This window comes from Myotis nattereri (assembly GCF_964212035.1).
Source record: "Myotis nattereri genome assembly, chromosome: 3".
Lineage (NCBI taxonomy): Eukaryota > Metazoa > Chordata > Mammalia > Chiroptera > Vespertilionidae > Myotis > Myotis nattereri.
The window spans coordinates 137447593-137475189 of NC_138077.1; the positions used below are offsets into that span (position 1 = coordinate 137447593).

General features: G+C 42.2%; 1 protein-coding gene across 2 annotated transcripts in view; it reads left to right on the top strand.

Annotated features, from left to right (window-relative positions):
* The window catches only part of CAP2 (cyclase associated actin cytoskeleton regulatory protein 2), a 141681-nt gene extending 117011 nt beyond the window's left edge, over positions 1-24670 (top strand). For both annotated transcript variants that reach the window (XM_081087730.1, XM_081087731.1), the window contains 6 exons: positions 10859-11048; positions 12015-12190; positions 13683-13806; positions 13895-13977; positions 18581-18721; positions 23225-24670. In XM_081087730.1, the coding sequence (XP_080943856.1) occupies positions 10859-11048; positions 12015-12190; positions 13683-13806; positions 13895-13977; positions 18581-18721; positions 23225-23308 (798 nt within the window). In that variant the 3' untranslated portion in view covers positions 23309-24670. The remainder of the gene's footprint in view (positions 1-10858; positions 11049-12014; positions 12191-13682; positions 13807-13894; positions 13978-18580; positions 18722-23224) is intronic.
* Positions 24671-27597: the final 2927 nt, after the last annotated feature.

Consider the following 27597-nt stretch of genomic DNA (forward strand, 5'->3'; position numbering starts at 1 on the left):
GTCCGGGTCAATGCGGGAGGCAACCAATGGATGTGTCCCTCTCACATCGATGTTTCTCTCTTTCTGTCTCTTACCCTCCCACTATCTCTAAAAAAATCAATGGAAAAAATATCCTCAGGTGAGGGTTAACAAAACAAAACAAGAAATATGAATAATGAGTGGCTCTTCAGAACCCCAGGCTAGGGTGACAAACCTGAATTCACAGACCAATACAGGTGTTCCTTGTAATAGAGATACAGGTCATTTCCTCTTAGGAGAGCCCCAGAAAACCTACAAAAGAAGAGAACTGTGAGCTGAATCTTGAAGGATATTTAAGAATTTTCCAGATAGTAAATTGAAGAAGAGCCTTCCAAACGAAGGCGCAGCCCAGCTGAGCAAAGACACAAAGGCCTACAGCCAAGTGCCGTAGTTGGGGAGCACAGAAATGTCTCCTCTCTCCAAGGCTGGAGCTCATTGAAAGCAGAGTCCTTCTCCCGTTCCGCTGGAATCTGCAGCAGTGGCTGGTCCAGGGCCTTAAACACACACCAAGTCCAAACACATTTGCTAAACTGAACTTGTTAGTTTGTAATCACAGTTCTTCATAGTGGAATTTTCATAGTGTTATTCCATTACCTATACAGATTGTGTCCATCGCTCAAAAGCCATATAAATCATATTTTTTCCTTCTACCAAATGATGGTAATAGAAATGAGCAATGCATTTTATTATAAGGGCGTATTGGTCATCAGTGCCTCCCCTGCACCTGCCACCTGCATGCCCCTTAATCCCAATTGGTATAAACTCGGGAAATTAGATTAAGCAAAAAGATTTTCTTGAGAAGGAATAAGGGAAAGGTGCAGATTGTGTTCTGAAGTTAAAACAAACTCTTAATATAACACAGGGTCAAGGCCAGACCACAGTGTATTGGTCCAGGTTGTACCCTTGATGCAAGCTAGGCTAATAACAGACCTTTTCCCAGACCTACCAGTAAGCGCCAGTTAACCTTTCCTGCATTTTTTGGAACTGAAATCGAGACAAAAGTTACTGTGTTAGTATGCCTCAACTGTAATGCTCAGCAGCTATTGGTGCTTTTATTTTTTCCTAAAAAATAAGATAGAAAACAGAGCCAAATGTAAATCAACTTTATAACAGCTATTATTATGCCTCCTCACCCCCATCTCTGCCATCTACCAAGTATGGATAATTTGAATAATACAAGAGTTTCTTTATGACCCTAAAATCTGAAAGAAAATCGAAAACTTTAATTCAATGAAGTTCGGACCTAGGCTTTTCTGTCCAAATAAAGTAAGTGTCCAGATAATTCAAGCCACATGTCAGTCTCTCTGGGTCTTCATATAACTGTCGGCTATCTGTGGTTTGTCTCTTTGGTGAGTATACGCTGCTATCTTTAACTCTGGAATATTTTCCCATGGAAAATTAATTTTATCTTTCCTTTTATTTTATGAGAAATTTTATTTTCAAGCTGCCAATGCTGGCAGACAAGAAGAAAAGGCGATCTGGAAATTCCAGATTTAATTCTGATAGCAGGAGCAAAGCAAGGCCAAACTAATAATTGGGACTACTCATCAAGACAATTTGTGCAAAATAGCTGGATGGCTTGAGCAAATTAGAAGGTGTTCAATATATTCTTCTGGACTCTGCTCTGAGGGCATGGTCTGCTTCCATCACACATTTCTACTTTTCATTAAACAGGAATCACCACCTATGTTTTATGAAGGGCCACATTCAGTATATAAATTAGAAGAGCAATGAACATAAAAACAAAGTTACCAGTTTCCACAAACTATTATAGACTGTGAACGTTATTCCCAGATGGTTTCCAACCCAAGAGGATTTTTCCTTCTCTGAAGGGATTTTTCTCTTGTTCTTTTTTCATCTGCTGCCATAGCTCACATCCTTCCAGGTCACCAAAAACACGGCTTACAGAGATCATGGGAGAGTGGGGACCACTGGAAGAGTGAGGCGACCGGAAGTCATTGATGAAGTCATGAATTTGGAGTCTTCCTTACCTCCCTCTTTACTTCTATAAGGGTGTTTGGAGTCTTGCCTCTGAAGGAAAGTGATCCCACATTTCCTTCAGGTTGTGGAACCACCTTTTTATTGAACTGCATGGACGTATCGTTGGAAGTGGTGTTCTGTTGCCACAGATGAAATGGGAAATATTCCCTAAGTGGACTTTTTAAAAAATATTAATAAACCCATGCTTAAAATATAATACAGCATTTCATTGTTGTATTTTTAACAATTCTGTTTCCTTGGAAAGGCCCACAGAAACTTTGTTTTCATTGGCAGAAGAAGTCTCAAAATTATAGGAAGTGATAAAAATAAGAGAATAGAAACTAAAGTCATAAATAGTGACTAAAGTCACTTTGGCTTATACTTTATGTTGTACAGGATGATCATCCATTAATCTTTTTTTCTTGATTATAGTTGTTTTCCAGTAACAGTGTGATATCCAGACCTAGCTGGTTTGGCTCAGTGGATAGAGCGTCAGCCTGCAGATGGAAGGGTCCCAGGTTTGATTCCGGTCAAAAGCACATGCCTGGGTTGCGGGTTCAATCCCCGGTGCGGGGCATGCAGGAGGCAGCCAATCAATGATTCTCACTCATCATTGATGTTTCTATCTCTCTCTCTCCCACTCCCTTTCTCTCTGAAATCAATGAAAATATATATTTTTAAAGTGTGATATCAATATGAATGTAAAATTTGCAAATACTTATAGAAATTTACAAATTTGGAAATGTATCAATTTGACTCAGTTCTTGATCAAACTATATCTTTCAGAAAATAGAAAGCAACTTGTTTTGACATCGAAACTATAAACAAACCCCAAATCACGAATTTGCAAAGCATTTCTTGCTGCTATGCAAACTTTCTGATTTATGTATATAGAAAGTTTTGGGTTCTGAAACTGATAGTTCTTTCCTTTAAGCCAACAGTTCTCAACTTGTAGGTTGCGACTCCTTGGGCGGTCGAACGACCCTTTCACAGGGGTCGCCTAAGACCATCCTGCATATCAGATATTTACATTACAATTCATAACAGTAGCAACATTACAGTTATGAAGTAGCAACGAAAATAATTTTATGGTTGGGTCACAACATGAGGAACTGTATTTAAAAGGTCAGAAGGTTGAGAACCACTGCTTTAAGCCCTCCCTCCTATTTTGGTATATGAGAAGTTAATCATCCTCTTATTTTTCTCATATTACACAGGACCATTTGAGATTCATTTTCTTTGGTAAAATCAATAAAACAGCATTTGAACAAAACGGGCAGTTATAAAACATTGTGAATTCCTGTAGTTTTAGCATGGTAATGTAAGTGTATTTGTGATTAAAATGGTTTGGAGATTTTTAAACTGCTTTAAAGTCTGTAAGTAGGCACATGTCAACTGTCACTGATACCAGGTGATTAGTGGGCCAGGATGGCTTCAGGGTGGACAGCTAAAGAGAGAATATAACCAAGAAACAGAAGACAGCTGTGCGTGTGTTGCGAGGGGGAGGAGGTGGGGAGCTGGACATGAGGAAAGGATGGGGGCAGGAGTGGTAAAACCCATAAACAGCACCACCACATGTCAGCTGCTTTATTTTTCAGTTTTATCTGTGCTCTCCACAAATATTTAAAGACAGGTGGCTCAGAACATTACTATCACTAAGCTCATGTTATAGAAAAAAACATCAACAAAAGCTCGGTGATAAGAAACACAATCCACTTGTTCCAAGACACTGTCACGTGTTATTTTTATTTCCTTGCTCTCTGCTTTTTCAAAAAATTGTAAAAGCATAGGCCAAGATATAGGTTGCCTGACCTCTTCTTAGAGTTGGAGATTAATGTTATTTAGATCTACGTCTCTCCCATGCTGAGAACCAACCCCTCAGTGTCTCTCGTAGAGCTTCTGTTCTCTACAAAGCATTGGATGGTGTGGCCACAGCAGCCTGTCCTGGGCCCACTCTCCTGAGGAGAGATGGCCACACCCTCCGGTGTGCCCCCAGTGTCTTTGGCTCATGTGACACATGGCACATCTCCAGCTGCATCTGCAGTGAACTTATTTATATACTTCACACTCCCACTGGGTTATAAACCTCTTAACAAATAGGATGCATGCCTCCTCCTTCATCGTATCCCAGGTCCTTGCAAGGTAGACCTCGGTAAATTAGTTAGATGAACTGACAAATGAGCCCAACTTATTCTAATTCACTTTTCAACCCATCTATTAAAGAGTTAGAGCCATGGTCGGCAAACTGCGGCTCTTTGGCCCCTTGAGTGTGGCTCTTCCTAAGCCTTAGGAGTACCCTAATTAAGTTAATAACAATGTACCTACCTATATAGTTTCTGTTTAAAAAATTTGGCTCTCAAAAGAAATGTCAATCGTTGTACTGTTGATATTTGGCTCTGCTGAATAATGAGTTTGCCGACCACTGAGTTAGAGTCTATTTAGACCAAATCATCTGATGCCCTAATTTGTTGGGTTTGAAAAATCTTAGAATTTAAAGTGTGAAAGTTGAAAATCTCCAATTTAATTATTAAGCAGAAAATCTTAGATGGGAAACTTCTCTTTGTAGCTGATAGTTGTGTATGTGTGTGTGTGTGTGTGTTTTGTGTGTGTGTGTGTGTTTTGTGTGTGTGTATGTTTTGTGTGTGTGTGTGTGTGTGTGTGTGGGTTTTTTTTTTACTTAAGCAGCAGTGTTTCACATTTTGCTTAATTTTGTCACAAAGACATAAAACCTCTGTCTAAAAGTACCAGTATTCTGCTTTGTACAAACTCAACAAAATGGAAAATTGGAGTCCTTTTTGTAGATTATTTAGATCCAAAGCTAGACTGCGCCCAGATTAACTGGATAACTAATGCAATGGTGTCTGTCGTTGGGGATAGAAATGGGTTGTTAAGTACATGTGTAATTGCCAACAGCAAAACAATGTGGAGATTTCATTTAAGAACTAGAAGTACTTTCCCTTTCAGAATAAAATCTAAATTATAAACTAATAAAATCAGTAATTATTTCAAGTAACATTTAATGAAAAAGTTGATGCACATTGGTACATAAATACATTACATGTAATATATATAATTTTTATATAATGTATTTGTATAAAGCAAAAAAGGCAAGCTTTCCACATGTCACATACAATGGTTTCATTATCTGGTAGTTATAGTTCGTATATTTAACATCAGAGGACGCAGCTGTTCCCAGGACAGTTGAAATTAATTTAGAGAAAGGCATTTGCAGACATTTTTTGAGGTCTTTTGTGCCCCCTCCAAAAAAAAGTATATAATCAAACATCTGCTCTCAAAATTAATCTTAATAGAGCTTTCAAAAGCAGCATTTTTAGATTTTGTGCTGTGTTCTTGCAACATAAGTGAACTTTTGTCCCCTGAATATGGCCACTTAGAATCATAAATGTGCTGCTTTTCTTTTTTTAGGTTGTAAGCCATTATTAACATGACTTGAATAAAATGTTGTTTTTTCCATTTTTTTTTTTAGTCTGGGGCTCTAAGGTACTCGAAACTCATTTCATCAACCTAATGAAGTCGTGTCTTTAAAAGCATTTGGGGGTGGAGGGAGGCATAGCTGCTGAACCAAGGTTGAGTCTCCCTCCAGGTTCCTCCCCTTTACTTTCCAATCCACGTGACCTGTGCCAGTCCCAGGCTATCACAGTCCTGTGGGACCTGAGCTTTAGATGTATAATTCTACGCCATAGAAATACCATTAAAGTAACTGTCAGGGTAAAACATACCAGGAAAGAACGTTTTATTAAGAAACGGGTTCTTTTAGAAGGACCAGAAATATTTGGGTAATTTACAAGTAAATAGCATCTTTTTAATGTCTTAGTTTTATTCTGCATGGGAAATCTGACCCGTACCGTGGCCGCTGTCCTGAGAAATCAATGCACTCTGCAGGCTAATGAGATGTTGCCCTGTGACTCTCCCAGGACTCTCTAGGGTTCCTGGAGCCCTGGTCTCAGCACCTCCAGACAACCTGCCCTTCTGAAGTGATCCTTCCAATATCCCTACACAGACCTAATGGAGTGTGAGCCGTGCCAAGCCTGCCTCTCCCAGTGCCCCTTTCCCGCTTAGCTCTGCTTCCCACGGGGCCTCCATCCCATTGAGGATGAGCAGCAGTGGACCCTCAACAGGCAACTGAGGCTGCAGGCCCTGATCTGAGCCACTGCTTCCTGTTCAGCCTGGTCAACCTGGGGCGCTACCTCTGCCATGAGAGTTTCTCTCTAAGAGGAAACCACACTGAGAGGCAATGCCCTTACGTCACAGCTATCCCCAGCAGGGGAATTAGGTCTCCATCCCAGAACAGCTTGAGCAATAGGCAGGGAACCAAGGTTTAGGTGCAAGTATCCCATTACTAGAACCTGTGGATACTCGGGAAAACTGGGTAAGGCAGGAGACCAGTTTCCAGATCCAGAGCACAGAGTCCCAGCAAACCAGCATCAACGGTGACTTGATGCTGAGGTATCAGTGTCAACACCCAAGACTTCCTTTTGGGTTTTTTTTTTTATTATTATTGATTTCAGAGAGGAAGGGAGAGGGAGAGAGAGATAGAAACATCAATGATGGGAGAGAATCATTGATGAGTTGCCTCCTGCACACCCCCTACTGGGGATCGAGCCCACAACCTGGGCATGTGCCCAGGACCCTTCAGTCCACAGGCAGGCTTTCTATCCACTGAGCCAAACCAGCTAGGACAATACCCAAGACTTCTTATGTCCTCAGAGGATCAAGCCTGGTTCCAGGGTGGCTGTAGGCGCTGGTCAGCTGCTTAGGCGATAGAGGGATAGAGCGAGCTGTAGTGGAGATAAAAATGAAGCCAGTTTCACACCAACTCCAAGAGGCCCAAGAGCAACACTACATACCTGGTATGTCTTCAGGTAGCCCATACCTCTGGTTCTTTCATTCGACTAGTGACTCATTTTTTTAAAAGTCTGAATATGGTCTAAAAGATTTCCCTGAAGAAGGCTTTAATTTGTAAATAATTTTTTGAGCTATAATTAACATATAACATTATATTCGTTTTAGGTGTACAACATGATTTGAAATTTGTATACATTGCAAAACAATCACCACAATAAGTCTAGTTAGCATCCATCCAACATGTAATTACAATTTTTTCTTGTGATAAGAACTTTTAAAATGTACTCTCTTAGCAACTTTCAACTATACAATACAGGGTTATTAACTATAGTCACATCCCCAGGACTTACTTATTTTATAACTGAAAGTTTATACCTTTGACAGCCTTCACTCATTTCCCCTGGACCCCCACCTCAGGCAAACACCAATCCTGAAGAAGGTTTTAGAATCAAGCAGGTATGTGCTTGAGTTATGCCTCTGCCACTTTCTGGCCGTTTAATATTGGGTCAGCCTTTCTGACTTTCTGCTTTATTTTCTGTCAAGAAAGGATTTCAATACAGTTCTGGTAATACTATTGTGATGACTATAATCAATCTCAGCACATAGAATGGTTTTCCCAAACTTGTCAGCACATTGGAATCGCCTAGAGCAGTGGGCGGCAAAACGCAGCTCACGAGCCACATGCGGCTCTTTGGCCCCTAGAGTGTGGCTCTTCCACAAAATACCACATGCAGGCGCGCACATACAGTGCGATTGAAGCTTCGTGGCCCATGCACTGAAGTCGGTTTTTGGCCTGGGCGAGTTTATTTTGAAGAAATGGCATTAGAAGAAGTGGGGGGTGTCGGTCGGGCGGGCAACTGGAGACACAGCGCGGGGGAGGCGCACGTGATTCATGCACTAGTTGAGTGAGCCAGTCAGTCAGCTGTCTCATTGTGCAGTGGTTAGTGCTAGTCGCGTCCGCAAATCGCGCGCGGGTGACCTGTATTTTTCCAACCAGCTGCAAATCCTACAGGTATTTTTGTCATCAACTTAAGAATTGTAATTCTTTTGTGTTGGTGACTTTATTATTATAAAATGAAACATTTTTTTAGGTGCCCTGTTTGAGATGGCTACAAAGAAGAAGCAAAGAAAGACAGAAGATGAAAACCATGAATTTAACGTTGAATTTAAAGTTGAATGTACCTACCTATATAGTTTAAGTTTAAAAAATTTGGCTCTCAAAAGAAATTTCAATCGTTGTACTGTTGATATTTGGCTCTGTTGACTAATGAGTTTGCCGACCACTGGCTTAGAGAGCTTCAAAAAACCCGATGCCTGTGTCCCACCTCCCCGGAGAGTGTTTCTGCAACGTGGCCCAGGGTTTGCAATTTCTCAGAGATTCCCAGGTGATGCTAAGGTTCAGACAAGTTTGGCATCGAGACTGGCAAAAGCCTGTCCTATAATGAACATTGAATATATGTTAAATGAATGGAAACAATTAGTGCCTGGCCCACACTAGACTTTCCAGCATGTTTGGCTGCCTTCCCTTCCCTGACCATCTCCCCCTCTGTTTTTATTGGAACGTCTGAAGACTTAACGTTGGGTGTGATTCCAGTGGGTGTGGCTGTCACTCAGGGGTGGGCACATGCGCAGAAGGCTCTGGTATCACGTGCTGTGATGCCCTACAGGAGGAGGGGAGGAGAAAGAAGCGACCGCGCTGCCAGGGGCAGCCCACAGAGCTCCTGTTAAGGGAATGTCTAATGAGTTTGCTTTCCAGTGCGCCGTACACAGCAAAGCCCCGGAATGCTAATTACAAAGTCCCCTTGGAAACCAGAGCCTAGTTTTGTGCTCTCCCTGCGGCTGATCCTGGCATGAGCCCGAACGCACAAAGGATAAGGCAAAGGCAGAGTTTCAGCTGGTCCTGAGTTCTCTTATTTTTTGGCTTTTATATGCAACATTTGTTGCCGTAAATCCTTTGTTTAGTGTTCCTGGGTCAGCCATCTGAACGTATCAAAGTTCCAAAAAGTTGAATATGTGGCTTATTGGTTTCAGTGTCCTTTTATGGCTCTTGGAGAGCGGCTCTGAATTCTGAGAGCCAGGGGGCCATGTAAATCACTCTGCGATTTAGAAGCCAGCATCGTCTCTCCTTTCCACAAATAGGAGGGCTGTAAAGCTGCCGGGTTTCAGACGGGGAGAAAGGGCTGTCCTTTCACTGACTAGTTGAGTTATTATGTGCTTATGAGTAAAAGCAATACTCAGTGTCTGGAGCTGAGGGCTGGGATATTGTTTGATGCGCAAAGCTTATCTTTTATGCTCTTTATGATTCAGAGCAAAGTCTCACATTTCACCTCAGTAACACAATAGAAACATTTAAGATACCTTTTTTTTTTTAAAGGTCAGTCTCAAGAACTGTGTGATCATTTTCCACTTGACCCAAAAATCCTGATGGAGTCAGGCTGGTTTTCCTTAGAAACAAAACCCATCACATATTATTCCTTCAGGAGGTGAGATCTCCAGCCTGCTCGGTTTTTAAGACCTGCATTATGAATAGAGAAGAATCTTTTTGTACATGTATTTTTCAATCATAGTTGACATATAATATTATATTGGTTTCAGGTGTACAGCAGAGGGATTAGACATTGATATACCTTACCAAGTGATCACTCTGGTATAGCTAATAGCCATCTGGCATAGTTATAACAGCATTACTGACTGTATTCCCTCTGCTCTATTTTACATCCCCATGACTATTTTTGTAACTGGCAATTTTTACTAAGAGAATTTTCATTTCAAGGTAATTCTACACATAATAGGGATCATATAAGCACTTTGAAAATCATGTGGGGTTTTTTGTTGTTGTTGTTGTTTTTAACTAAAAAACCCACAGATTAAAAACCTGACATTGACCCCTTGTAATAGTGAGTTGTTGAGGAAAATAAGAATATGCTACCTTTGTTAATATTTAGCACTATGTAATGTTTCACGTACTGTATTTGGTATTGAAAACAATTGAGCTTAAGCCATGTTTCCATCACTCTTTTTTAAATTTCTTACTTTTTTTCATCCAAAAAAATTGGTCAGTCTCAAGAACTGTGTGACCATTGGGGGAAAAAATTCCTTATCCTAGGAATACAGTGTTCTTCTTCAGAATTTAAAAGTAAAATGGTATGTAAGACAGCTTTATTGTGTATGTGTTTCTCTCCTGCCAGTTTCAAGCCGCAGTCCTCTCGAAGTGATAAAACAAATCCCTCTATTGTCTATCACCTTTTACTGCCATTTCAATTTGTTAGAACAGGGGTTGCACTTCACATAGCAAAGAAAGTAAGACGAAGAACAGATATCGCAGCTTCTAGTTGGTTCATTAACTCTCAGCATTAGAGGAGCCAAATCCTCAGGTGGGTCCTGGTCTCTGGCCACCTTCAGGCGTGACAGCATCCAGGTCACACGTGGTCCTTGCATGGCGGTCAGTGTGAGGCATCATACTAGAAAAATGAGTTCCAGAGAGAGGATTTCAGTATCTCTTTCTTCAGTTGCACAAGAAGATTCAAAAGCATCTAATACTCACTGAATACTTTTCAACACTCTCTCGCTCTTTGGTGGTGGCCATTCCCAGTGTCCCAAAAAAGGGAATCCTCTTACCAGTTGGACCACTTTTTTCTTATGCTTCTCCATTGGCAAAAGGCTCAGTTTCCTTCATACTCTGAACTTTGGACATGAACTTGTGAGTATGGCTTTGTTTGCCCCTGAGTTAGCAGCGTGAGTCCAGGGTGTGGAGTTTCTACTGACAGGTCTGGACAGCTGAGTCATGCTCCATGTTCTCAAGGTGAACCCTCTCTGGGTCCCAGGTCATCCCACAGACCCATGATGTACAAGCGTACCTCTGGGGTGCCCTTTGTGAGTCTTGCACCCCAATTCCTCATTGGCAACATTGGCTGTAAGTGACATTAACAAAATCCCCATGCTGGGCAAGGACATCAGTTTCAACGCAGTGCTTTCCATCTGCTCTCTCCCACAGGGTCCGGTGGCCTCCGCCGCAGCCGCGTTGTCTGCCCTCTCCCCTGGGCCTGGCCTTCCTCCACCCCCGCCTCCTCCACCTCCTCCCGGGCCGCCTCCACTTTTTGAGACTGAAGGCAGCAAAGAGCAGTCCTCCCCTTCACGCTCAGCTTTATTTGCACAACTGAACCAAGGGGAGGCCATTACGAAAGGTGAGAAACATCGGCTCTCACCTTGGAGCTGTTTCCCTGGAGGTACACAGGTCCCCCAGAGCCCACAGTGACGGCTGCACCCTTCCATCCCAGTCCCCCACACACAGGGAGCTGCTGTGGGAAGGCAGGAGCCTGCAGTGTCTTCATCTCAGGGTAGATGGACTCAGTGGGCAGACCAGAAAGAACTCAAAGACCCTAGGTTCTAAATCGACCACTGCACGCTGCCTCAACACTTCAGCCCCTGATGTTATGGCACCATCTACAACCCAGGCATCAAGATCAAGTGAAATAAAAATAACAAATGACAAACAATAGCACCTGTGTCCTCAAGCCTTGCACAGGCTTATCAAGGAATCATATCATTGAACTACTTTCTCCTCACAGTAAACAGTTAATTTTTTTAAAAATCATACAACATTTAATAAAGTCCTGTTGCCAAATGCCTTATGCAAATGTAGTTTTGCATGGGTAATAGGAATTATAGTATAAGTGTCCCTATGAACTAGGATGGCAGTTAAGAACCCAAAATTCTGAATTTTTCTCTGGCTTCAACTAGCTGCACTTTCTCATCTGGAGAGTAAGGGAATGGATCTGTAACCCTAAATGATCCTGTACTCTGACATAATACTCACTGGAATGCCCTTACCTTTTGGCTATTGGGCGGAATGATTTAGCCATGGGAGAAATAAATCAAGTGATCCATTTTGGCACCATGGTTTTCTTTTTGCAAAACTTTTATCTGTCCTCTTATCTCCTTAAAGAAGAGGTTCCTCAAACTGAAAAATGCTTACAGTGTTTCCATTAACTCTAACTTATACACGTCTCAAATTCTGCATATTAACTTGACTACTATGAAAGTAGCATTAAAAAAATTCTTGTGCTATTTACACGTGTCACTCTAAGAAGACAGGGACGTTTTCCTTTGCATAACCTACACAGAACTGTGTCTCTGCGTTGCCTTCCCAGGGCTCCGGCACGTCACCGATGCGCAGAAGACATACAAGAACCCCAGCCTGCGAACTCAAGGAGGACAAACTGCATCTCCCACCAAAAGCCACTCTCCGGGCCCCAAGGCTCCTCAGTCACGTCCTCTTCAGAAACATGCCCCTGTGTTCGAGCTGGAAGGGAAGAAATGGAGAGTGGTGAGCGCAGCCTGTAGCCTTTATTCCTGACGCGCTCTGACGAAAGGCAGAACTGTACCAGGACCTTAAAGATCCAAGTGAAATGGCGACACTAGAAACCAGGGCTTTTTTGGATGCTTCCATAAACACTTTTTATCATTATTTCCCATTTATTCTTTCCTTCAACTTTTAAAATTACTTTTAATTGTGGTAAAATAACGGAACACAAAATTTACCGTCCTAACATTTAAGTCAGCGGTTCTCAACCTGTGGGTCGCAACCTCTTTGGCGGTCAAACCACCCTTTCACAGGGGTCGCCTAAGACCATCCTGCATATCAGATATTTACATTATGATTCATAACAGTAGCAACATTACAGTTATGAAGTAGAAACGAAAATAATTTTATGGTTGGGTCACAACATGAGGAACTGTATTTAAAGGGCCAGAAGGTTGAGAACCACTGATTTAAGTAAACAGTTCAATGGCATTAAGTTCATACTTTGTGCCACCATCACCACCATCCATCCACAGAACTCTTTTCATCTTTAAAACAGAAACTCTATACCCCTTAAACACAAACTCCTCGCCCCACCCCCCTCACCTCAGCCGCTGGCAACCACCACTCTGCTTTCTGTCTCTATGAGTCTGACCGCTCTTTCCATAAACTGTTCATCTGCGCCCCATTCTGATCGGCTGTAAAATGTCTCATTCTACCCCACTGATGGTGGTGCTGACATAACCTACCGCTTCACCCGCCACCTCCACCACGTGAGCAGGATAAAGACACGTTGAATGAAGCTAGTGCCCCCCTGCCAATCCCAGAGCTTCCCTAAAGATTGAGGACCAAAACCACAGGAAAGGTTACCATGGTCTGAAAATACACCGAGATTTGCCCAACTTGTACTTGGCACAGCAGATTTTGCTGCAGCATCATTAAGTCCAGACTCAGCATCCAGACTCAGCATCAAGCTCTCCCATCCCTGCTCTAGCCCCCAGCCCCTAACCAGGGTGCCTGATGCCTGACTGTTTGCAAACTGGCACCAACCCCCCTTCCAACCAGTGGTTCCATCTGATCCCAACATTGCAATGACAAAGTGAGACTTGTGGTTTGGGCTGTAAGAAAATGGTTCTAAAAGAAGAAACATATTTAAAAGCTATAATGAGCCCTAACCGGTTTGGCTCAGTGGATAGAGCGTTGGCCTGCAGACTGAAAGGTCCCAGGTTCGATTCCGGTCAAGGGTCAAGGGCCAAGGGCATGTACCTTGGTTGCAGGCACATCCCCAGTAGGAGGCGTGCAGGAGGCAGCTGATCGATGTTTCTCTCTCATCGATGTTTCTAACTCTCTATCCCACTCCCTTCCTCTCTATAAAAAATCAATAAAATATATTTTTAAAAAATAAATAAAAAGCTATAATGAATGCATGCTGAGCTCCATAGTAATTTCAGTATGCAATAGATTCAATTTATCTACACATCCTTACATTTAATGTTTGCATATGTTTTCATCGCAGGAGTACCAAGAGGACAGGAATGACCTTGTGATTTCAGAGACTGAACTGAAACAAGTGGCTTACATTTTCAAGTGCGACAAGTCTACCCTACAGATAAAAGGGAAAATAAATTCCATTACAATTGGTAGGGCAGAACTACGGCTCTGTAGTTACCGTGATAAGTTGCTTGTATGAATGTGGTGTGTATATTTAGTGGAGTGTTTTTTTCCTAGACAACTGTAAGAAGTTTGGTCTGGTGTTTGACAATGTGGTGGGCATTGTGGAAGTGATCAACTCTAAGGATATTCAGATGCAGGTAAGTGCCCTTTAATCCTGCTCTGCCCCCAGCATGGCCTTGCACAGACCATTCAGTCTGCCTGCAAGAGCCCTTTGTGTCTGCCTACAACACTCCTGTTCCCTTTCCTTTAACACAGCTCTATCATCACCTCCCCTCCGAAGCCCTCTCTTACTTCCTAGGCAGTGTTGATTCATCCTTTTCAATCTATTAGGATACATTCTATTGTCCACTCCAAATACTGGTTTACCACCTCTATTTCAAAAATAGCTCATTAATCTTTACAGCCCCAGAATTTGCAAAGTACCCGCACATAGTAGGTGTACAATAAACGTTTGATGAGTAAGAGATTTAAACGAATCAACTAATGAATGAACAAAAAATACCAAGAGATCCTCCAAACATAATAACGCCATCCTGAAGACAATCTTTCCCCTCAGGAAACTATCGATTCTGAGGAAAAGCAGGGGAGGGGAGGGAGGTGTTTTCTAAAGTCAATGAGATCAGATATGCAACCTGGAAAATAGGGTTGAAATTGAATTTGCAAAACAGAAGAAAATCTGCATCCCTTTAATAATTTTGATTTAGCTGAATGGGCTTTTATACTATGCAAAAAGTTAAAGGACTTCTTTCCTTTGGCCAAGTATAACTTATTTCTTTGATTACACTCTTTTCATATTGCTAATTACCCCTTATTATCTGATATTTCCTAATAATGTTTGTTAAAATTTTGTTCTAGTTTTACAGATCTTTCTTGTTTTACTGGGCTTTTCATCACTGACACTTTAAAAACATTTTGTATTAAATGTATTGCGGTAATGTTGGATAATAACATTAATATAAATTTCAGAGGTACAACTTTATAATATAACATCTGTATACTCCATGGTTTGTTCACCACCCAAAACCTAATCTCCTTCTGTCACTATATATGTGACCCCCTTTACCCTTTTCACCACCTCCCCAGCCTTTTTCTCCTCTGGTAAGCATCATCCTCTTGTCTGTCTCTTTCTTTGTTTGTTTTATTTGTTCATTTGTTGCTTTTGGGGTCAATAAACACAAACTGCAAAGAAAAGGACAGATGAATCTAACTACATTAAATTCAAAATTATATAGTAAAAGACATCAGACACAAAGCTGAAAGATAAGCCATGGGTGGAAAAATGACACTTGTAGATAATCAAAAAGGATTGTAACCAGAATTTATAAAGAACTTAACACAAATCATTATGAGAAAAAAAAACAATAGCCCAATAGAAAAATGGGCAAATAATATTAAGGCAATCCAGAGAAGAAAAAAACTGAATTTTTTATAAATATATGAAAATATTCATGACCCACTTAACAGAAATAGGAATACAAATTAGTACTATAATTACATATATCTTTTCACACTCAAAAGTTTTGCTTTCAGGCTGTCTTTACAAGGGACATATTAGCTGAAGCTCATGTATGTCACAACTGTGATCTTACGGACTGTGGTATATTAAAGTCTCATGGTAAAAGGTTGTTAAAGAAGTGCAACAATGGGACCTCTGATACCTTGGTGTTAGGAGAATAAATCTATCCCACTCAGTGTGCAGAGTAAATTGGCACCATCTAATAAAATCAAAGACATTCATAGCCTGTGCCCGATCAACTTCACTCTTAGGTTTGTGCACTAAAGAAGCTCTACGACATACATCCGTGAGATGTGTAAAAATGTTTATTGCAGTATCATGCATAACAATAAAAAAAAAATTTTAGCCCTAACCGATTTGGCTCAGTTGATAGAGCATCGGCCTGTGGACTGAAGGGTCCCAGGTTCCATTCCGGCCAAGAGCATGTGTCTTGGTTGCAGGCACATCGCCAGTAGGGGGTGTGCAGGAGGCAGCTGATCAGTGTTTCTCTCTCATCGATGCTTCTAACTCTCTATCCCTCTTCCTTCCTCTCTGTAAAAATTCAATAAAATATATTTTTTTTAAAAAAACAATTTAAATGTCCACCAACTGGTGAGTGAATAAGTAAATTCCACTAATAGAATATTGTACAGTAGTTAAAATGTATGAACTATAGTTACATGTATAGAAACATAAATCTCAAAAGCAACAATGAGCAATAAATGCAAGTTACAGAATCAGACATTGGCAACATGTCCCTTTACATAAAGATTGAAAACATGCAAAACAATACGCACATGTTAATTATGCTTATGAGGGCTCAAAGTCACTTTACTCAAGGGACAAACACAGAAGGTTATATAAACGCAGAATTCAGAAGAGTTAGTTACATCTGGGGGGAGAAAAAGGTTGGTGAATGAGGTGGTGGGTGGTAATCTTCAAAGATATTGTAAGATTACAGTCCTAAAAAAGGCAAATAAGCCAAATGTTCAACTCTGACAAAGCTGTTTGGCAGGCATATCCATATTTATATATTTTTACAAGATTCCTTCTATGTTTAAAATATATCATAATTTTTTAAGGATATGGTCAGGATTTCTAAAAATAATGTGGAAGGGTAAGCCATGTTATCTGTAATTCAGAGACAAGAGACATTTTACTGAATGCTTTCTGAACTTTTGAGTGTTCAAACCAAGTGAATGTCATTATCTATTTAATACATTTACTATGTTGTTTTAAAAGGGCCTGGACACAAGAGAGACAGAAAGCAGATTAGTGGTTTCCTGGGGTGAGGACAGGGATTGACTGTAAATGGGCACCAGGGTTATTTGGGGGATGATGGAAATGCCCTAAAACTGAATGGAAGTGATGGTTGCACTACTCTGTAAATTCACTAAATATAATTAAATTGTACGCTTAGACTAGGTGAATGTTATGTTTGCAGATTTTACCTCAATACTGTTAAAAAGATTGAAAGGGAGAAAAGGGCATGGACCAAAGTTAATATGATTTGATCCAGCAATTCTAGTTTTGGCAAACTATCCCAGAAAAGAGTGCATGTTATGAGAGAAGAGACTAGGGTACTCCATGGAAATTTTGGAAACTTTTATGGAGAAATAAATTTTTGAAAAGCAAGACTCATCCAGAAACATGTATTAAATGCTGGAGTGCTGGCCTGGGCATGGCCACATGTCACCTGCCACTCAGCAGAGGAGCTGCTCTTTGGCCCAGTTCTGATAAGAAGCAATCTCTGTTCTCAAAGTGTTCACAGACTACCAGGGGGAAGGGCGTGTGTATAACCTACTCTCTACAGTATCGACCAAAATGCTGTGGAAATGACAATTCCTACCATATCGGGGCTATTTCTTAAATTCTACTATTGCTTTTCAGGTTTTCAGGGCGTTTCAGCATTATTAACATAATACTAGTATAGCAATATATAAATACACTATATTAGCATAATGTGCTGGCCTCACTCGGTCTCATAAACAAACCACCTACGGCTCACTGGCAATTTATTCCTTTGCTATTCATACAGTTCTGGTCAGTACGTCTATGCTCTTCAGCATTATAAAATACACAAGTCTAGATTGCCAAGACATTATTGCTGACACATTTTTGAAATATAGATATATGTATTATTATTCCATTTTATTTATGGCAAAGCCCTGTGCTTACCTGACCTTGAACTACCTCTGCCTTTCTCTCTTTTTTCTTCTTTTGCCTGGGGCTCAAATCCAAATCAGTGTCCAGTTTCTGTGGAAAGAGCAGAAAACAGAGAAGTGTGGTGACCTGGCTAGACTCCCCCAAAGGAATTCTTTACATCACCTGCACTATCAACAGGAGTTGCTCCTTTGGTTTGCAATCCAGTCTTTTCTTCAGGGGGAAAGAGGAGATGTCTTTATCGCTTCAATTACCATTACAAAAAGGAAAATTATAGAGATGTAATATGGTCATTTGGGGGAACAGTCTACCCCTATAGAGATTTGGGGGGGACGTCTGAAAACTGACTGGTAAAAGAGACATTTAAGGCTGATAGAAATTTTTATAGCACTTAGATTTTTGTAAACAATACAAAGCATCTCCTCCTCTTGTGTATGGTCCCTTTTACCTATACAATGAGTGGCTTGAACGGAGTCTCCAGTTTTCACTCCTGAAATGAATACATTTCAAAATACCTAGACCCTCATTCTCTCATTTAAGCTTCGTATTCAGCCACTGAGATTTTTATCTAGCAAAGGACTTATGTGAAAAGAATTGTAGTGTTTCTTATTTATTCTTATTTAGGTTCAGGAGAAATCTCAATTACAAGAATAATTTCTTTGCTCTTAAATGACAATATTAGCACTTGTTTTTAATCCAACTTTTACAGAGATTTGTCAAAACTAAAATTTTAAGCACATAAAGGCAATGCATCTTGTTACTTTTTATCATGAAATCAAATATATGTTTCAAATCCACTAACAGGGGTGTGAGACTTTTTCCTCAACACTTAGCTGCTGTTTTCAAATTATCCCTTTATTTTGTCTCAGGAAAGAGACCCTGAGGTTTGACAATCCCCTTGTGTGGTCCTTTCATTCTGTCCCCAAATGACACCCACCAATTCAGCCTGGAGACCGCACCTTTAACCAGCCTCCAGCTCTGACCCTACTATTCCTAACGCTTGGTTAGGCCTATGTATTGTATTTATTTGGTGATACTGTAATCTTTATTTCTTTGCTTAGATTATTTTTTTTCTATTTCAGGTCATGGGGAAAGTGCCAACAATTTCCATTAATAAGACAGAAGGCTGCCACATATACCTCAGTGAAGATGCATTAGACTGTGAGATAGTGAGTGCCAAGTCATCTGAAATGAATATACTTATCCCTCAGGACGGTGACTATGTAAGTACCTTTCAAAAGACTAAAGAATTGTTCTGGAGCCTTTATCGTTAACCTTCTTTGAGATTGATTCAATTAGCTTCCAATCTATGAGCTTCATTTGTAGCCTCATTCACAGACAGGAAAGGCATTCCGAGAGTTGCCTTTACATAATTAGCTGCCTAATTTATAATCCATATCTTTTCCCCTCTTAATTTCCTTGACTACGCTCACTCCCAAATGTGTGACTCAAGGCAGTTCACTAATCATTAGCTTAATGGGCTAGCTTTTATCAAACTGTACAGCATACATCGGAGTCCATATTAGTTAGGAGTAAATATTGTCCTTTGCTATGGCGGAGGCAAACAGAAACGAGGGAGAAATGCTTTGGGGGAAAAGCGGAGGGGGGAGCAGTAACAATAGACCAAAGTATGTCATTATTCTTATGCGGGAGGTTCTCAAACTCAGCACACGAACTCACTAGGAAGCTTCATGAAAATGCCTGCTCCCAAAAGGGATTTGGGAGACTTGGAGCTGAGAATCAGTATTTTAATAAGCCAACAGTGTACCCAACAACCCTCAGAGCAACACTAGCCTGCGTGATTTTGCCACCATTTATTTTCTTTGCCTCCTTTCCCCGACAGAGCAGCCTCTGACAGAAGTGTGCAGATATCCTCACACATTGCCAAGGAAGTATAAAGAAGTATATTCTCTGAATCCCCAGTGTGGTGGACTGCCAGTTGTTACTGTTTGGAAGCAAGTACTGCTTCCCACTAGTTATTACTTCTGAGATCGTTCCCTCTGATTCTAACTGTGTGAGGGTGCAGTGCAGCAGGGAGGGTGGGAGAAAACATGACATAGCTGGCACACGTTTGGATGTAGAGGCCCCCATCAACCTGTGGGTCAATCAATCAACTATCTACACCACTGTCAGCACTTGGGTTAATCTCCTTAGACAACATGACTGTTCTCATGTTCTTTCCTTGCAAGGCGTTTGATCCTGTCCAAAACGTCCATGCAGACACTTGGCTCATCCTATATAATAAAAGGTTACTATGCAAATAGACCGAATGGCGGAACAACCGGTTGCTACGACACACACTGACCACCAGGGAGCAGACGCTCAATGCAAGAGCTGCTCCCGGGTGGCACTCCCACAAGGGGAGCGCCGCTTAGCCAGAAGCCAGGCTCATGGCTGGCAAGCGCAAGGGCAGTGGCAGGAGCCTCTCCCACCTCCGCAGCAGCGCTAAGGATGTCCGACTGAAGGCTTAAGCCCTCTCCCTCTGAGGAGTGGGCCTAAGACATCAGTCAGACATACCCTGAGGGCTCCCGAATTTCGTGTACTGGGCCTCTAGTAGTAAATATAATCCTGCTCTTCTGCAAAATTCAAATCCCAATCCACCTACCAATTCCATGTGCTTTCACAAGCCAGGCTACTGAGACAAGAAGAGTGATTATTGGCAATATAGCCTCAACACAATGATGAGGTCAATAAAACATGGTAGTATTCTTTATATATTAATCATGTAAACCAAAACTAGAAATGAATGTTATGGGCTATTTGAACTCAAGAATGTTTTCTAAGTATGGACAGGACCAATGCCTACTAATGTCTCCTTTCCCCAGTTCTCAGTAAGTTCTCCAGCACTACCCAGACACACCTACATATTGCAGCTCATAGTTCATCATTTAAGTGTAAAAAACAAGACTCTGCCAGCACTTTGCTAGGTCTATGGATAGCCTAACCCTGGGCTAGAGGAGGCTCCTTGCATGTTCTCCACCTAAAACAAACTACTGAAGTGCTATAGCCACTAAAGAATGGCCCCAGAGAAGCGAGCCAAAAATGAGGGTGAGGCCTGGCCTTTGCAGCTATTTAAGCAGAAGGCTCAGTTGCATGGGGACTGGATCTGCTACGAAAAGCATTGGGTTTGGATGAGCACTCCAGAGTAATTAAGCTACAATCCATGGGCATGGGATCCAGACATCTGTATTCGTTAAAGCTTCCCAGATAATTTCAGTATGGAGCCAAGAGTGGGATCCACTGATATAAAGAATGAGTACAGGTCAAAACCTGAACATGAAAATGTAGTCTTCCCTCTCTTCCTAAATTACCTTGTGCCCTCTGTCCTAGGCCGTCTTCATGCATTTTCCAGGTGGAGGTCATAGAGAGCAATACAGAAGTCCTGCTGTGGGCACTGTCATCTGGCAATGGATGGGAGCAATGATTCATCCCAAGAGAAATCTGTCATCATATCACTCTCACTTTACACCCCCAAAAAAGTTTGGAACAGCTGCAGTGCAGTTATTATCAAAGAGGTGCCTTCACCCCAGAGTAGTATTCTTTTACTCATCAAGAAGAGCCCCAGAAGGGGTATTGGCTATACACACACACACACACACACACACACACACACACACACAGGTCATTAAGATTGTGGCTTCTTTGCTTCATCAAAATTTACATTGAAGATTTCACTCAAGAAGAATTCATCACTCACTATAGAAAGGACCTTCCCTTTAAAACAGCGGTTCTCAACCTGTGGGTCGTGACCCCTTTGGGGGTCAAACGACTCTTTACAGGGGTCACTTAAGACCATCGGGAAACACATATATCCTATATAATAAAAGGGTAATATACAAATTGACCATAACAGCAGAACGACTGGGAATGACTGGTCACTATGATACACACTGACCACCAGGGGGCAGACTCTCAATGCAGGAGCTGCCCCCTGGTGGTCAGTATGCTCCCACAGGGGGAGCTCTGCTCAGCCACAAGCCAGGCTGACGTCTGCCAGCACAGCGGTAGTGGCGGGAGCCTCTCCCTCCTCCTCAGCAGCGCTAAGGATGTCTGATTGCAGCTTAGGTCTCCTCCCCGCTGGCAAATGGACATCCCCCAAGGGCTCCCAGGCTGCCAGAGGGATGTCTGATTGCCAGCTTAGGCCTGATTCCCCAGGGAGTGGGCCTAAGCCAGCAGGTGGACATCCCCTGAGGGGTCCCAGACTGCAAGAGGGCACAGGCCTGGCTGAGGGACCCTCCTGAGTGCACAAATTTTTGTGCACTGGGCCTCTAGTAATTACATATTGTTTTTGTGATTAATCACTATGCTTTAATTATCTTCAATTTGTAACCGTGAGATTGGAGGTCACCACAACATGAGGAACTGTATTGCCGAAACCGGTTTGGCTCAGTGGATAGAGCGTCGGCCTGAGGAACTGTATTAAAGGGTCAGGGCATTAGGAAGGTTGAGAACCACTGCTTTAAAATAAATAAATAAATAAATAAATAAATAAATAAATAAATAGCTTCTTCCAGAAGAAATAGTTGGATCCTACATCTAGGAAGATATGGGCTCATGGTGTATCCCATGAAACTTCACATCTCACCAATGGTGAGCACAGGCATCCACTATCAGACAGTGTGGTTTCAGCAGTGCTGTGTGTACGGAAGTCCAGGAAGGCCACAGAAGCTGGGGCCAGGGACGACTACTCCTCACCTTTCTTTTTCATCCTCTTCTGAAATGACTGGAGAACCTCTCTGGGGAAAGGAGAGAGTTTAAACTACTTTTATTTTGGTTATTCTGCATGTGTGTGTGTGTGTGTGTGTGTGTGTGTGTTCTGCATGTGTGATGTATGTGTGTGGTATGTGTGCATGTATTTCACAATGGGAAGAGTAGGGTGGCAGAATGAAAGGTAAGAAATTGATGCATAACCTGAAGCATATCTTATATTTCATCAAAGAGTAGCCCAGTGGCCCCTGGGAACTTGTTGGAAATGCAGATTGCCATTCTCTTCCCCAGATCTATGAATCCATATCTGCATTTTAACAGTTGATTCCTGTACATGTTTGAATTTGGTAGAGAGCCATGGGTAAGAAAGGCCGTCTAGGTGTGAAGTCTGGCTGTTCTACTTACTAGTAATGTCATCTAGATAATAGCTTAACCTCTCAGGCCTCTGTTTGCTGCAGATGGCATCTCAACAGTATCTAGCTCACAGGGATGTAGGCGATTAACTGAGTTCACATACTAGTATATCCAGTGCTTTAAAAATGTCTGGTTCTTGTCCAGTTTGGCTCAGTGGATAGAGTGTCCGCCTGTGGACCAAAGGGTGCCGGGTTCAATTCCAGTCAAGGTCATGTGCCTCGGTTGCAGGCTCCTCCTCAGCCCAGGCCCTGGTCAGGGCACATGCAGGAGGCAACCAATCAATGTGTTTCTCTCACATCAGTGTTTCTCTCTGTCTTTCCCTCTCCCTTACACTCTCTCTAAAAATCAATGGAAAAATATCCTTGGGTGAGGATTAAAAAATATATATCTGGTTCTTAATAAGTCCCAGCTTTAATGATGAGACTCGCAGACAGTCACAAAACTGATCCATGACTATGCAAGGCTTCATGTGACATAGAAGTCTCCATGATACAGGTTTGAGTTCCATAAAATGACTTTGTCCATCGTATGACACTAATCAGCCTTCCATCTGTTTGCAAAAGGAAGCCTTCTTAAATAACTGAGTTCTCCTTGCCTTTTTCTAGAGAGAATTCCCTATTCCTGAACAATTCAAGACTGCATGGGATGGATCCAAGTTGGTCACTGAACCTGCAGAAATTATGGGTTAACCTCCAGAGAGACCAGACCCCCTGACCTGTACCACCCGCTCCCCCTCAAAAAAAGCAGTGTTAAAGACCTAGAAGTTGCAGTCGCTCCTACTGCTTTAGCAGTGGCCTCCAACAATTCTGTGCTAGAGAAACAGCATCATTTCTGGCATGCTTTCATGGGCATTTTGAAATAGTTAACATTTCTTCATGATTTGCCTTTGTGTATGACTTGAGTTCCAATGATAACTTGTGAGCATTATGCATTTAAAGGGGAAAAAAAGAATTCTGTTCCCTTCATATCATTAGCACAGTAGCTGATAGGTAAAAATATTGCATGGTTCACTTTTGCACTTATATTTAATTGCTAGCTGGAAAATAAAACCTTCGAGAATCTAAGATGTACATTTTTACCTTTAAGACAATCTCAACATGATGTAGCAGTAGTACGCTCTGAAAAATTTGCCTTTTTTTTCTTATTTTTACCACACGTTCAGCTTTATCAGCATGGATACACTGTCAGCATGAACACCTATTTCAACCCATGTTTTTACAGAACAAAAGAAAATCCCATACAAAGGGCCATATCCAGTTTCTTGGTCCTTGGGACACCTGTACTCTTTACAGTTACCAAAAACCAAAAGTCAGGTCTAATGATCTGTCTTAAATATTTCCACTTGTTGTTTGGAAAACTTTTACTTTTCTGCATAAAGGTCTTTATGCCAAAAAATTGATGGGTGGAAGCTGATATGTTACCTTACAATTTTGCACTAAGATCAAGCTCAATTTTTGTTTTCTAATTACGCACCTGTTAAATATCAGATGCCTTGTAAGTGATGTCTTTAATGTTATATTATAGACCACTTTCTTCTTTTCCACTTGCCAGACTTGCTAACCAGTCTCAAAAACAAACATGAAAAAGCCATAAATGTATTACTTCTTCCAAAACCCAAGGAATCGTTTGTTGGTTTGGCTTGCTGCTCCTATTTTGTAGTATTGATAGTACATGCTTTTTCAACATAGTATGATACTCTTTTGTATGTTTTTAGTACATAGGGATGAAAATCTGCAACTTCTTAGATCAGATATACTGAGTTATAGTATAATGCTTGCAGACCAAACACAAGCATATATATTGTGCCTATTACAGCCTTTGGAATACATTGTTTCTGTTTTTTTAAATATCTCTATATCCATATGGAATTAAAATTACTAATGCTCCTGTACCAAGGTTTTGCAATAAAAGTTTTGTCTATATGAATAATGTTGTGGCTTTAGTAAATATCTTTTTTTCAACTGTAAATTTATTATGAAATAAAGTAATATTCTAATCGTTTAAATGCTATGATGACTTCTGGGTATTAAAGCTCTTTGTTTCTCCTTTGATTTGCCTCTTGCTCATCTGTCAGATTTAGGAAAGATAGCTGTCTTTCTGGTTGAATTAAAGAATATGTCCAGCATGCCCTCACCTTCTCTGAAGAATGGCTTCTCTGAGATACATATCACATAAAGCCATTTGTAGTTGGAATAGTTAGTCAGGAAATTCTAGAATTGTTTTATAATTCAAGGTCTCTTCACTGAGAAAACCTCCCTCATAGATCTTAGTTAATGTAAACCCTAGAAAATAAATTTAATTTATAAGTATTATAAACTAGAGGCCCGGTGCACGGATTCATGCACTGGTGGGATCCCTTGGCATGGCCTGTGGGGATCAGGCCGAAACAGGCAGTCCAACATCCCCTGAGGGGTATAGTAGTGCTGAAGCGGCAGGTGGCTGGGGAGGAGCCCGAGGCCAGGCCGGGCGCCATGCCACTACCGCTCATCCTGGACCCGCTGCACCTGCCGCTGCCACCACTCAGTAGGCTCACTGCCACTCCGCTGCAGTCTCTGTGCACCTGTCCTAGGGCGATACCAGCACGCCCATGACTGAGAAGTGGCCACAGGCTCATGCCCAGTCAGTCCCAATGCTAGTACCGATCCCGGTCCCAGTCTGGATGGGGGAGGGGCACACAAGGGGAGTGTCCACAGGAGAGGCTTGTGCCGCCGCAGCTGCGCTCACCAGCTGTGAGCCCAGCGTCTGGCACCCATTGGTTAGCTGAGTGGCGCTGACCACCAGGGGGCAGCTCCAGCATTGAGCATATGCCCCCTGGTGGTCAGTGCACATCATAGGGACTGGTTAAACGGTTGAACAGTCACTTAGGCTTTTATATAGAGAGATACTGTATGTTTTAACGTATAATATAAATATAAATAACTTTTATAATCAATTCTATATTATAAAGAGCTAATATGCTAATGGCCATCACACCCTCACGCTGTCATGCCATAATGGCTCAGACACTCAACACTGGGGAGAGAGGAATGGGGACCAGCCAGGCACAAATGAGCTCACGAGAGAGGAATGGAGACCAGCCAGGCACAAATGAGCTTGCAAGAGAGGAATGGGGATCAGCCAGGCTGTGGCCTGGGAGAAAGACAAGCTGCCCGCCCTGCAGTCCCAGGCACCAGTGGCTGCACCTACACCTGCGGCCTGGGTGAGGGACAAGCCACCCACCCTGTGGTTCCAGGTGCCCGTGGCTGTGACCCAGGCAAAGCCGCCTGCCCACGGTCCCCTGCAGCTGTGGCCAGCCTGGGCAAAGCCAGCCTGGGCCCTGGGTGCCTGCGGTAGGCCAGAGGGAGGGAAGCCCGGGTCCTCGGTGCCTGCAACCAGCCAGAGGAGGGAATCCTGGGTTCCGGGTGCAGGGTGAGGCAGAGGCAGTTAGAGGCAATCAGGCCGGTAGGGGAGCAATTAGGGCGATCAGGCAGGCAGGCAGAGGGGTTAGGGGTGACCAGGCAGGCAGGCGAGCAGTTAGGAGCCAGTGGTCCTGGATTCTGAGAGGCAGTCAGACATCCCCGGAAGGGTCCTGGATTGGAGAGGGTGCAGGCCGGGCTGAGGGACCCACCCCCATGCATGAATTTCATGCACTGAGCCTCTAGTTAATAAATTAACTTCTGGAGGAAAAATTTAACCGGGAAGAAAAAACTCTAAAAAGGATATGCTACATCTATACACATAAAAGCCTAAGTGACCAGTTGATCGAACCACCAAATGACTGGTCGACTAGTAGCTATGACACCCACTGACCACCAGGAGGTAGACGCTCAATGCAGGAGCTGCCCCCTAGTGGTCAGTGTGCTCCCACAGCCAACCTCCCACGGCTGGTCAACCTCCTGCGGTCCCTCCCCCACACCAACCAACCTCCTGTGGTGCCTCTCCCCAGCGGGCCATCCCCAATTGGTCCTTATCGGGACTGGGCAAGACAACCCCGATGGACCCCGATCACCAGCCCGGCTGAAGGATCCCACCCATGCACAAATTCATGCACCAGGCCTCTAGTTATTAAATAAAATAGCACTTGCCAGATTGGAAGGAAGGAAGGAAGGAAGGAAGGAAGGAAGGAAGGAAGGAAGGAAGGGAAGAAGGGAGGGAGGGAGGGAGGGAGGGAGGGAGGGAGAGAGGGAGGGAGGGAGGGAGGGAGGGAGGGAGGGAGGGAGGAAGGAAGGAAGAAAAGGAGTCCATACTTAGTAGAATTGCATGTCATACAAATTCACAAAATATCAAAACTAGAATAAATGTCAGTAAAAATAATTAAGTGCAAGGATCTGTTTACTTTGTCATATTATTAAGTATCATGCTATAGGATCAAAATGATTTTTTAAATAATCCAAAAGAGCCTTTGTTTTCTTTAAAAATCTTTCTTTGATAATACTGACTCCTTTAGATAATCTGCTTCTTACTGATAGTCCTCCTTTCACAGCAAGACGTCTTAAAGTGAGCAGTTGGTACTAACCACTTCTCCTTATCTATAGAAATTCTTTCTAGAACTGATAGGAAATGCATGTAGTTTAGTCATTCACTCTTTCATTTATTGAAAATGTGTACCATCAACTTCTAGATGAGTTTATCTAAGGAATCCCCTCATTTTAAAAATGGAAAGGCTAAAGTTCTGTGACATTAGACATTTGAAATTTGACATTAGACAAGCAACCAGTTAGAGATAAAGCAAGGACAAGAACACACACACACACACACACACACACACACCTTCTTATAACTACTGTAATTTGGCTTCTCTTATAACCACATTTCTAAAACTCCCAAAAGTCACTTAGTCCCATTTTATCCCATTCCTCATCCATCAAGGTTCTTGACATTGTCCTTTTCTTATTAAACTCCCTTTGACTTTGATACACAATAAACTTCTCTGCCTTCTCTCCTTTCTACTTTTCCCCCCTCTCAAATGCTCATTAACTTCACCTATCACCTCAGTGTA